This window comes from Poromitra crassiceps (assembly GCF_964638095.1).
Source record: "Poromitra crassiceps genome assembly, chromosome: 29".
Taxonomy (NCBI): Eukaryota; Metazoa; Chordata; class Actinopteri; order Beryciformes; family Melamphaidae; genus Poromitra; species Poromitra crassiceps.
The window spans coordinates 17,341,245-17,354,471 of record NC_139641.1 but is presented as its reverse complement, the minus strand read 5'-3'; the positions used below and the strand labels follow the sequence as shown (position 1 = coordinate 17,354,471).

At 45.2% G+C, this 13,227-nt stretch overlaps 1 protein-coding gene across 1 annotated transcript in view; it reads right to left on the bottom strand.

Moving 5' to 3' along the window:
- The window catches only part of LOC310799994 (eukaryotic translation initiation factor 3 subunit H-like), a 92,389-nt gene that overhangs the window by 2,340 nt on the left and 76,822 nt on the right, over positions 1-13,227 (bottom strand). Inside the window, 3 exon segments of the mRNA XM_083662596.1 lie at positions 696-800; positions 803-827; positions 5,794-5,914. Of these exon segments, the coding sequence (XP_083518722.1) occupies positions 696-800; positions 803-827; positions 5,794-5,914 (251 nt within the window).

Below are 13,227 nucleotides of genomic sequence, written 5' to 3'. Positions count from 1 at the left end.
ATACTGTAGGCTACATGAATGGAAATGTTTGATCATTAATATCTACTTTTAGAAATGATATAGGCTGAAATCAAATCACTGTGCATAATTGTGAAAGTGTCTTTATTGACAGATGAAAAGGCTGTTATTTACCCTTTGTCACCACCTGGTGGGTAAATATATGTGTAACTAAAACCATTCAAATTGACAACCGGTCCGCAACTTTTTTCCCCATGTATCTACCGGTCCTTGTTGCAAAAAAGGTTGGGAAACCCTGTGTTACATAACTGGACAATCATGTAATTCAGGTTACAGCTCAAAAAACATGTTTTAGTATCACTAACCAAATCAATATTGAAATTAATCGAATCGGAATCGAATCGGGATTAATCGATTCGGAACCTTGTGAATCGGAATCTAATGTTGAAATTTGAACCAATACCCAGCTCTAGTTAAGACTCAGTTTTAAGGGTGAGCTTAGAAGTGGGTTTAGGATATGGTAAGCATTATGTCAATGAATGTGTGTGTATGTGTGGGGTGTGTGTGTGTGTGGTGTTGTGTGTGTGTGTGTGTGTGTGTGTGTGTGTGGGGTGTGTGTGTGTGTGTGTGTGTGTGTGTGTGTGTGTGGTGTGTGTGTGTGTGTGTGTGTGTGTGTGGGGGGGGGGGGGGTGTGTGTGTGTGTGTGGTGTGTGTGTGTGTGTGGGGTGTGTGCGTACCTGCAATAAGCAGTGTGTCCATGCGTGGTGGGGGCTGGGGGGGCTTGAACATCTTGCCGATGTCTTCCTCGGGCAACGGGGGCTCCCCTCTGCTCTGTCGCTGGTGTTCTCCTGCTGCCTCCTCTGGAGGTACTGGAGAGAGAGAGAGAGAGAGAGAGAGAGAATGCGAGGGTGAGAAAGAGAGAGAGAAAGAGAGAGAGAAAGAGACAGACAGAGAGAGAGAGAGAGAGAGAGACAGAGAGAGAGAGAGAGAGAGAGAGAGAGAGAGAGAAAGAAGAGAGAGAGAGAGAGAGAGAGAGAAAGAAAGAGAGAGAGACAGAGAGAGAGAGAGAGAGAGAGAAAGAAAGAGAGACAGAGAGAGAGAGAGAGAGAGAGAGAGAAAGAAAGAGAGACAGAGAGAGACAGAGAGAGAGAGAGACAGAGAGAGAGAGAGAGAGAGAGAGAGAGAGAGAGAGAGAGAGAGAGAGAGAGAGAGAGAGAGAGAGAGAGAGAGAGAGAGAGAGAGAGAGTCAGTCACACACAAGGTGAGGTCTGCAGGATCTGGATCAGAACTACTGGTATCAAATCCCTCATAATGGATCAATTTGATAATTGTTTCATCATATCCAGATAGTGGGGGATCATATATATAGAGAGAGAGAAGAGAGAGAGAGAGAGACACAGAGAGAGAGAGAGAGAGAGAGAGAGAGGGAGAGGGAGGGAGGAAGGTGCAAGAGGAACATATATATAGAGAGAGAAGAGAGAGAGAGAGAGAGACACAGAGAGAGAGAGAGAGAGAGAGAGAGGAGAGGGAGGGAGGAAGGTGCAAGAGGAACATATATATAGAGAGAGAGAAGAGAGAGAGAGAGAGAGAGACACAGAGAGAGAGAGAGAGAGAGAGAGAGGGAGAGGGAGAGGGAGGGAGGAAGGTGCAAGAGGAACATATATATAGAGAGAGAGAAGAGAGAGAGAGAGAGAGAGACACAGAGAGAGAGAGAGAGAGAGAGAGAGAGGGAGAGGGAGGGAGGAAGGTGCAAGAGGAACATATATATAGAGAGAGAGAAAGAGAGAGAGAGAGAGAGAGACACAGAGAGAGAGAGAGAGAGAGAGAGAGAGGGAGAGGGAGGGAGGAAGGTGCAAGAGGAACATATATATAGAGAGAGAAGAGAGAGAGAGAGAGAGACACAGAGAGAGAGAGAGAGAGAGAGAGAGGAGAGGGAGGGAGGAAGGTGCAAGAGGAACATATATATAGAGAGAGAGAAGAGAGAGAGAGAGAGAGAGACACAGAGAGAGAGAGAGAGAGAGAGAGAGGGAGAGGGAGAGGGAGGGAGGAAGGTGCAAGAGGAACATATATATAGAGAGAGAGAAGAGAGAGAGAGAGAGAGAGACACAGAGAGAGAGAGAGAGAGAGAGAGAGAGAGAGAGAGGGAGAGGGAGGGAGGAAGGTGCAAGAGGAACATATATATAGAGAGAGAGAAAGAGAGAGAGAGAGAGAGAGACACAGAGAGAGAGAGCTATAAGTGCTGACACAGGATGGAGTGATGTGTGGAGGGCTGACAGGAGGTAAATCAGTGAGGTGGAGGTCTCTCTGGAGATGCTAAAAGCCTGGTTCATTTGGCGAGATGGAGGAGAGGCTGACACAGAGCGGGGAGGCTGCGCTGGTGCGAGGAAGACAAACGATGTGTGAGCAAACTGGAGCGCTTTCAACTAAACGTCCCACAACGCACCTGTACACTTTCAACTAAACGTCCCACAACGCAGCTGTACACTTTCAACTAAACGTCCCACAACGCAGCTGTACACTTTCAACTAAACGTCCCACAACGCAGCTGTACACTTTCAACTAAACGTCCCACAACGCAGCTGTACACTTTCAACTAAACGTCCCACAACGCAGCTGTACACTTTCAACTAAACGTCCCACAACGCAGCTGTACACTTTCAACTAAACGTCCCACAACGCAGCTGTACGCTTTCAACTAAACGTCCCACAATGCAGCTGTAGGCTTTCAACTAAACGTCCCACAACGCACCTGTACGCTTTCAACTAAACGTCCCACAACGCAGCTGTACACTTTCAACTAAACGTCCCACAACGCACCTGTACGCTTTCAACTAAACGTCCCACAACGCAGCTGTAGGCTTTCAACTAAACGTCCCACAACGCAGTTGTACGGTTTCAACTAAACGTCCCACAACGCAGTTGTACGGTTTCAACTAAACGTCCCACAACGCAGCTGTACACTTTCAACTAAACGTCCCACAACGCACCTGTAGGCTTTCAACTAAACGTCCCACAACGCACCTGTACGCTTTCAACTAAACGTCCCACAACGCAGCTGTACACTTTCAACTAAACGTCCCACAACGCACCTGTACGCTTTCAACTAAACGTCCCACAACGCAGTTGTACGGTTTCAACTAAACGTCCCACAATGCAGCTGTACGCTTTCAACTAAACGTCCCACAATGCAGTTGTACGGTTTCAACTAAACGTCCCACAATGCAGCTGTACGCTTTCAACTAAACGTCCCACAATGCAGCTGTACGCTTTCAACTAAACGTCCCACAATGCAGCTGTACGGGAGACTGCAGCCGACAGAAAGTGCGCAAGGGGTAATCAAAAAGAAAAGAAAAGGACACAAAATGGCATTTGTTGGAATGAATTTTGAATCCTCTGGAGGTTTTCCCGCTAAAGCGTTGCGTATAATGAACAGGGAAATGCGTAAATGTACGCAAATGTTATAGGCCAGGGGTTTTCAAAGTCTGAGACCGTGAGCCTCCCCTCAGACAAAGCTTGGAATATATATATATATATTTTTTATATATATTTTTTTTTTCCATCCCATTTTTTATCCCCCATTAGTGCTAATTTTATATTTATCCTGGTTGCTGCTCCACCCTCTGCCGATCTGGGGAGAGCCGAAACTGGCTCCATGCTTCCTCCGAGACATGGGCAGTTAGCCAGCCGCTTCTTTTCACCTGACAGGGGAAGCTTCACCGGTAGGACATAGCACGTGGGAGGTTCACGCTATTCCAACCAGTTCCCCTCCCTCTGAACAGGCGCCCTTAACTCATTGAGTGCCATGGACGTCGAAGGACGTCCAATTAAATAGTGACGTAGAGTGCCATGGACGTCGAAAGACGTCCAATGCGTTTTTTGACGGTGGGGCATCGATCAAAGCCCCCTGCATCTCCTGTCCAATTATTGTAGGTATTGAAGGTGTATAACCTATTTTACGGACTCATTAGGTGGCGACAGTGCTTGCTCGGTGCAGTCCAGATTAGAGACAGGTCCGAGAAACAGCCTAAAACCCGTGGATCAAAGACAAACCGATGCATGCTCCCAGAGCCATTTGCTCTGTCGCGGGAGCTGACATTGGCTCCGAACAGGAGTCAATCCGCGCTCACAACTGAGCCCCTCTGTCCCTGTCTGTCTGTCTGTATAGTTTCTCCACCCGATTAGCAGCCAGGAAAGCAGCCCCTGACGCCAAACCATTCAGCAATCCGGGTTGGCTCTTCCCTGCTGTGGCGCTGAGAGCCGACAGCAGCACACAAACGCAGCACTCCGAAAATATAATGGTTGCGTGAGGCTGTGTGCAGTGTGGGGAGGAGTTTACGGGGGGAGGGGGGTGGTGCACGCAGGGCATCACACAACAACTACGTCACTACATCAGAAAATATTATCTTCAGACTCAGTGAATGTGCTTGAAATGCTGCATTTCACAAAAGGCGGATTATCTCAGCTAATAATTTGAAAAGCCTGAAAACGCTGAAAACAACCTATCTTCTCCGGCTCATAACTAAAGAACGGAAAATGGTATCAATAAACTTTTTTTTGCTGATGATACAATAGAGCCAGCTCGTTCTTGTGCGTGTTCGGTGTTTACATAGTAATATCACACAATATTCTGTGGGCCTCGAGAAATCACTGAAAACGCTCTGAAAACTCTGGCACTGGGAGCATCCGTTCTCCAAAAGTGGCTGGCACTCAATGAGTTAACAACCAGAGGAGGAACCACATTAGCAACCAGGATATTGCATGTTTTTGTCAAATTGTCAGGGCAAATTGTTTACAAAAGATGGACAATAAAGCTGATTCTCAAAGTACCTTGAGGATTTTTCAAGTTGTGAATTAAGTCAAATTTCTCTCTTGATTACAAAGGTGGAAACCCTAACCCTAACCCTAACTGTTTTTAACGGGGTGTTTACTGATTAAATGTTTAAGCTCCCCACAAATGCAGATGTTTTTTTTAAATATATATAACCAATTGCAAATTATTACAATTACCAAACAGATAAAAAGTAGATTATTATATTGAAATGTTATTTTAGATTTAGAATGTTAATTTTCTATAAAACACAATACATTTTAATGTAATTCCACAACGTTTATTTTTGGCCCTCGGCCCTCCACCCGGATTGAGTTTTGGCCCTTCATGGGAAAGAATTTGGGCACCCCTGCTCTAGGCCTAGGGAAAGATTGGGCCCATTTTCGATAATATCAAATATCACGATATTTCCCAGAATATTGCTATTTAGAAAATGTACACTTATTTTTTTTGCCCCTTCCCCCCAAGGCATCGGTAGGGGAAACTACTGGGAGGAGTTTGCCTAGTCGTTAAAATGAAAAGTGACTCTATAGATAGGAGCCTTGCATCCAGGCAAACACAAGGCACCACCGCGGGGCAGAGAGGCAGTGTGTCTTCAAAGCCAAGTTTCTGTGGAGCAGGAAACGCTCCAGTAGTGTGCGAGACCCAACACACGCTAACGACAAGCTAATGCCAATCAAGAGTTGATATTACTGAGTCAATCAGAGTGTGTGTGAGTGTGTGAGTGTGTGAGTGTGTGTGTGAGTGTGTGTGTGTGTGTGTGCAAGCGCGTGCATGTGTGTGTGTGTGCATGATGTGTGTGTGTGACGTGTGTGTGTGTGTGTGTGTGCATGATGTGTGTGTGTGTGACGTGTGTTTGTGCGTGCACGTGTGTGTGTGTGTGTGACGTGTGTGAAGTGTCTGTGTTTGCATGCACGCGCATGTGTGTGTGCGCACGTGTGTGTGTTTGCACGCGCGCGCATGTGTGTGTGTGTGTGTGCATGATGTTGTGTGTGTAAACAGGATACCTGGTGCTTCTGCTGCTGCTGCTTGCTCAGGTTGCGGCTGTACGTGTTGTACTTGACAATGTCTTGACTCATGTCATCCACTCTGTCCATCAGGAGCTGCAGGCTCTTCTCCAGGTGGTTACTGAGGGGGGAGAAGATGGCAGCGTGTCACTCAGAGATATGTATCCTCCTATAGAGCATCGTGAGCAGCACTGTGTCACTCAGAGATATGTATCCTCCTATAGAGCATCGTGAGCAGCACTGACATACATCCACTCTCTAACCCCTCTTCCCTTGAGATATACTCCTGCACACAGACAGACGCACATTCTGTTTATATTACTTTCTACTAGAGTCCACTGGAGGAGAGGGAGGGAGGGAGGGAGAGAAGTCAGAAACGACCGCAATGAAGTTACGGTAGTTTCTCTCCTGTGCTTCAGTTTGTACTTTCAGATATCAGCATTATTTTAGTTTCCTGATCACTTTGAAGATGAAAACAACTAGAGTCCGACCAATATATCGGTCAGACTCTAGTTGTAGAGAAAAAGTAGTAGAGAAAAAGTAGTAAAAAAGTAGTTGTAGAGAAAAAGTAGTAAAAAAGTAGTTGTAGAGAAAAAGTGGGCGTGGTGAATCAGGTGAATAGCAAATGTTGAAAATAAACAATAGTACAACCTCACAGCTAAATAAACAATACTACAACCTCACAGCTAGTCAAGCAGATATGTCACAAAAGGTTGCCATACAGTACACTGCTAAAATGATCCTTAGTAAAGCAAATCTGATGTTTGCTAGCTTCAGAAGATGTTGGTGCATCTTCTCTAACCCAGAGGTTCTCAAATGTTTTTCAGCCAAGGACCCCTTACAAGATAGAAAATATACCGGGGACCCCCTCATTCTGATTTGTGATTTTGGGCTAAGCTTAATTGTTTCCACGGTAACGTGCTTGACTTTTAATTTGATAGGTTTGTTATTAGAATGTAATCCATGAACCATTTTAGATTTAAAGCATAAACTATTTTCGTTGAACTATGAAGATTTTGCAAAAAAAATATATATATATATATATATTACATTAACATTACGTCATTTAGCAGACGCTTTTGTTTTGTCCAAAGCGACTTACAATATCACAATTTGTCCACAGTACAGAAAACCACTATGCAACACAATCAATGACAGCCAAGATATTTTGATAGACTAGCACCATGTAGGGAGTAGTTTGAGAAGGAATAAGTAACATGTAGCATTTTTTTTTTTTTTTTTAATAAAAATAAAATAAAATAAATACCTGAAAACTTTTCGCGGACCCCCTGGCAAAGTGCCACGGACCCCTGGGGGTCCGCGATTAGAACCACTGCTCTAATCCAATGTCTAGAAGAGGGAGGTGTCAAGACTGAGGAGGAACCTGCCTCCAATGAAGGCGATTGAGTCTTCTGGCTAAGAGAGTGACATAAGCCATGCAGTTTGACCATGTGCTAGGCAGGTCCTCCTCAGTGTCCATGCAGTTTGACCATGTCCTAGGCAGGTCCTCCTCAGTGTCTATTGGTGTTTTAAGTATCTTGGATAGGGCATCAGAAAAGGAGGAGCAGTAAACCTGAGAGAACCTGGGCAGAACCAGAACATTATGAGCTAGTGTTGCAGGTGAGATTTTACATCTATTCATCAAGAATCATCAATCAAAAGGATACATCTAAGGCCATGTTCAGACTAGGAGGCCAAATCTGATTTGTGAACTTTAGTGACCTATTAATGACTTTATCCAGATTGGTTTTATGAGTCTGGACGCTCCAAGTCTGATTTGTGTCACTTGTCCCAAACCACATATGGAGGTAGTTTCCAATCTGCTTTCGACTGATGTGACTTGAGTGCGGACGCGCAGATCCACCAAATCTGATTTGAACGTCACTCGCAACTCGTCATCAAATGTTTCTGCGCAGGAAAACCACGTCACTAACGTACGTATTTACTGATGCCCACGTCGTTACCATAGCAACCCATGCAGATAGGCTGTTTAGGTCTGGACACACAGATCCGACTTGAAAATCAGATTTGTGGCAGTGCGGACACACTCCCAAATCAGATTTGCCTGTAATGTGAACATGCCCTTAGAGACCAGCAGCATTGGAGTCACTCCAGAGCCTCTGGTTGTGGAAACTAAAGTGCAAAACAATTTGCTCCAAGCTGGCATCTGTTCCTAACAGGATTTGTAAACAGTAGCTTGATACTTTTTAATATCAGATTTATACGACTGCTCAACACTCCGATAGAAAGCCAACATGAGTGAGTTTATATTGGCCCTGATCAGCAGCTGGACTCTACTGGACACAAACTGCTCCCCTTGCAGGCAAGGACAAGTCATTCATCCTGGACAGCCTCGGCCACAGTCAACTGTCAACCTGTGAGAAGCTGCAGCCAGATCCTGTGAGCTGCTCCACAGTGGACACATTTCATGTCAAAGCTTTCACAGGTGTAGCCTACTGTCTGGCCCAACATCAATACAGGTGTAGCCTACCGTCTGACCCAACATCAATACAGGTGTAGCCTACCGTCTGACCCAACATCAATACAGGTGTAGCCTACCGTCTGACCCAACATCAATACAGGTGTAGCCTACCGTCTGACCCAACATCAATACAGGTGTAGCCTACCGTCTGACCCAACATCAATACGGGTGTAGCCTACCGTCTGACCCAACATCAATACGGGTGTAGCCTACCGTCTGACCCAACATCAATACGGGTGTATCTTACCGTCTGACCCAACATCAATACAGGTGTATCTTACCGTCTGACCCAACATCAATACGGGTGTAGCCTACCGTCTGACCCAACATCAATACAGGTGTATCTTACCGTCTGACCCAACATCAATACAGGTGTATCTTACCGTCTGACCCAACATCAATACAGGTGTAGCCTACCGTCTGACCCAACATCAATACAGGTGTATCTTACCGTCTGACCCAACATCAATACAGGTGTATCTTACCGTCTGACCCAACATCAATACAGGTGTAGCCTACCGTCTGACCCAACATCAATACAGGTGTAGCCTACCGTCTGACCCAACATCAATACAGGTGTAGCCTACCGTCTGACCCAACATCAATACAGGTGTAGCCTACCGTCTGACCCAACATCAATACAGGTGTAGCCTACCGTCTGACCCAACATCAATACGGGTGTAGCCTACCGTCTGACCCAACATCAATATGGGTGTAGCCTACCGTCTGACCCAACATCAATACGGGTGTAGCCTACCGTCTGACCCAACATCAATACGGGTGTAGCCTACCGTCTGACCCAACATCAATACGGGTGTAGCCTACCGTCTGACCCAACATCAATACGGGTGTAGCCTACCGTCTGACCCAACATCAATACGGGTGTAGTCTACCGTCTGACCCAACATCAATACGGGTGTAGCCTACCGTCTGACCCAACATCAATACGGGTGTAGTCTACCGTCTGACCCAACATCAATACAGGTGTAGCCTACCGTCTGACCCAACATCAATACAGGTGTAGCCTACCGTCTGACCAAACATCAATACAGGTGTAGCCTACGGTCTGACCCAACATCAATACAGGTGTAGCCTACCGTCTGACCAAACATCAATACAGGTGTAGCCTACCGTCTGACCCAACATCAATACGGGTGTAGCCTACCGTCTGACCCAACATCAATACAGGTGTAGCCTACCGTCTGACCCAACATCAATACAGGTGTAGCCTACCGTCTGACCCAACATCAATACAGGTGTAGTCTACCGTCTGACCCAACATCAATACAGGTGTAGCCTACCGTCTGACCCAACATCAATACAGGTGTAGCCTACCGTCTGACCAAACATCAATACAGGTGTAGCCTACGGTCTGACCCAACATCAATACAGGTGTAGCCTACCGTCTGACCAAACATCAATACAGGTGTAGCCTACCGTCTGACCCAACATCAATACAGGTGTAGCCTACCGTCTGACCCAACATCAATACAGGTGTAGCCTACCGTCTGACCCAACATCAATACAGGTGTAGCCTACCGTCTGACCCAACATCAATACAGGCTATTTTGTAGCATCATACTATTCACCTTATGTTCAGACCTTACAGTGGGCCAAATTCTTCCGGGTCCTGTTAACACTTCCGGTGGTCACGGCGCAAAATAAGAGTTGTTTTTGGAGCGGACAGCGCAGGGGGTAAAATAAAGAACGTAGCCTACTACTTTGAGCTCGGTACACAGCAAGCAAGCAGAGTATCCACTGTTAGCCAGGTGGAGCACTTTCTTGTAAAACATACCTGGACTCCAACAAAGAAAGCTTCAGATAGTTTTCTCTCCTCCGAGTTGCGCTCGAGCCACTAACGTCAATAAGACCCGCAGACGTTAACGTAATTCCCTGGAATGCGAGACTTAACGAGCCAGTTACATGGCGTTGCATTCTTAGACATTGCCGTTTGCTTTTATTTGGTATGTTACATACAATTGGCTAAATTATTAGTTAATTCAGAGTTAGATGAGATTGGAGCAGCCAGCCATTTTATTTTAAGCCGGAAGTTTTGACACGACCATACAACCGGGTCAAATGGGCGTGGCTACATAAGGTGAATAAAGCAGGGAATCTGTCAGTCAGTGAGTGAGTGAGTGAGTCAGTCAGTCAGTCAGTGAGTGAGTGTCCTCTCCTTCACATATCTCGAGAACCGTTCGTCCGATCTACCTCACACTTGCTGGGTGTATTAATGGGGACCCGAGGACGTGCAGCATCAGATTTGATGCAACATGGACAATATGAATAAACTTTGAAGAAACAAGCGAACAGCGCTCTGTGCAGCGAACGGGCACTGCACTAGTTCTAAATAAAAGAGGCACTTCAAGGTTCTTGGGAGAGAAGAGCGACGTAAATGAATTTCCATTCATGCAATCCCTCACCACCAACAACATCATCATCTATGGTAAGAACAACCCTGCTTTCTGGAGTGGAACTGCGTTTCCCTCTCAGACTTTAGACATGGGGTGACATTGACAAATGTGGCTGCAGATTAGAAAATGAGAAACACAAGAGGAAAAAACATTAAATAAAAGCCATTATCTTTACTTCTTTTTGGGGAGGAGTGGAGATGAGGAGAAGAGGGCGGGGTTGTCAAGAGGGAGATGTGGAGAGACGGGATGCTAGAATCCAATACAAGGGCAGAGCTGCGCGGCAATCTGACAACTTCAGGAAACAATTTCATCTCGCCAGACGTCTCATCGGGCAGTCATGCAGGGAAACCTATAGGGAGGTGCCGGGCGTGTTCGTTCTGCCGCACGATGGGTCACATCAAAATCTATTATGCTTCAACGTCACAGTCGTCATTTGGAAGATGGAGCAAAATGCACCAAGGGCAAGTGAGGTATTGGCCTTGGGTCAAATTGACAAACTCATAAGAAATGATTGGGCTGGTGCCAAGGTGGGATGGCAGATCTGAGACAAATAACAAGTCAAACGAGCAGAACATTAACTTGGAATGGCTTGGAAATAGATTTCATCACAAGCCGGCATAATGCATTAGGGTTTTGTGTGACAACACATCCATAAACAGTAAGGAGAAGTCTATGCAGTTTGCAGCCTGCCTGGAGGAAAAAAATCTAGGTGTTATTTTGGTAAAAAATCGATATATTTCTTTTAATCATCTGTGTTCAAATTTACAATTAGGCGTGAAGAGGGCGGTGACGGTATCGATTTTTTCATCGTTGCGGTCACCGCGGACGGTTTCACCGTGGTTTGGCGATTAACTGCATTTTTTTTTTTTTAAGTGGTAGGCTATTATCCTACAGAACAGAGCAGAGGTGAAGTATGGCGACTGGGGCGACGCTATAGCAAGGAGATTGTACTGTAGCCTATCCTCTCTGATGTAGTCCTCAAAAATAATAACCTATTTCCTTTACTGTATATATTGTAAGACTGGCTATGGCTTAGGCTGCTGAACTTCTTTTGGCAGTGTGTCTGTAATTAATATAATAAAGTAGACTACCGGTACAATCAAATGTAAATAATAATACTAATAATAATAATAAATAATAATAAAAATGCGGTGATGACGGTAATGAGCCCAACCCCGCGGTAGAGTCACGTGACCGCGGTAGTCACGTGACCGTGGTAGTCACGTGACCGTGGTAGAGTCACGTGACCGTGGTAGAGTCACGTGACCGTGGTAGTCACGTGACCGCGGTAGAGTCACGTGACCGCGGTAGAGTCACGTGACCGCGGTAGAGTCACGTGACCGCGGTAGAGTCACGTGACCGCGGTATTGCGGTTATCATCCCAGCCCTAGACGTGAAGTCTTCTGAATGTTGGGGTTAAGGCAAAGATTAGGTTCATATACAACTTTTTGGGTTGTTTTCTTAGCTTAGCGCATTCAAGAAAGCAACGAGACTACGAGTTCCAGCGAGTCACGTCATAGGGAAGTGGACATGATTTTTTTTTTTTTTTGCTACATTTTATTAGAACAGGTTCCTTGACACATCTCTCACACAGCATGATACAAACACAGATTGTCTTGTTACATCACGAAACGAGAAGACGTACAGATACGGTAATGAAATAATAAACAATAAATACAAATCCAGGTATTTAAATGTTCTAACATTCACCCCATCTTTTCCAGTCCAATAGTTTCTGTATAGTCACTTTGCCAAATACAATATTACATAAGACCATTTTTCTAAATAAGAGTCGGACTTGAGTTGTAGTTTGGCTGTAATATTCTCCATACAGTTCATGGCCTTGAGTCTTTGGGTCCATTGGTCCAAGGTAGGTGGGTAAGGTTTAAGCCAGTTTATTATAATCATTCTGTGGGCTATTAACACCAGCGCTCTGAGCAAATACACCTCATTCTTATTCTGAAGACATATTACCCAGTATTATTTCCTGTGGTTCAAAATCATTTTCAAAATGTAAAAGCTCTTTTATTTCCCTCATGACCTTTTCCCAAAATAATAATAATTTAGGGCAATCCCCGAAAAAATATGAGTGAAATCTCCTATTAGACCACATCCTCTTTCCAAGCTTTTTTGTCATATGTAGATTATTACCAGAGGGGTTTTGAAATAACGCATTCTCAATTTCCAGCTGTGGACATGGTTTTATCTAAACTGGGAAGTGGGCGTGGTTTTATAAACCGGGGTGGGAAGTGGGCATGATTTTATCAAAACTGGGTTGGAAAACGATAAGACGTGGCAGCGCGCAGCATGCATCCTAGAAAGCTTTGCACATAGGATTTTCATTTGGTTCAGGGTTTGCTTGTTTTACAAGACAGACTAGCAGAATCACAACAGCTTCTGATGTGCTCCTAAGCAGTGTGTGTGTGTGTGTGCGCGCGTGCGTATAGTGTGTTTTTCACACTAAAGGTCCTTACACATCGGGAGCGTTTTTTTCCGTGCGATTAATTCGCACGTCAATAATATTTTCCGAACCTATAT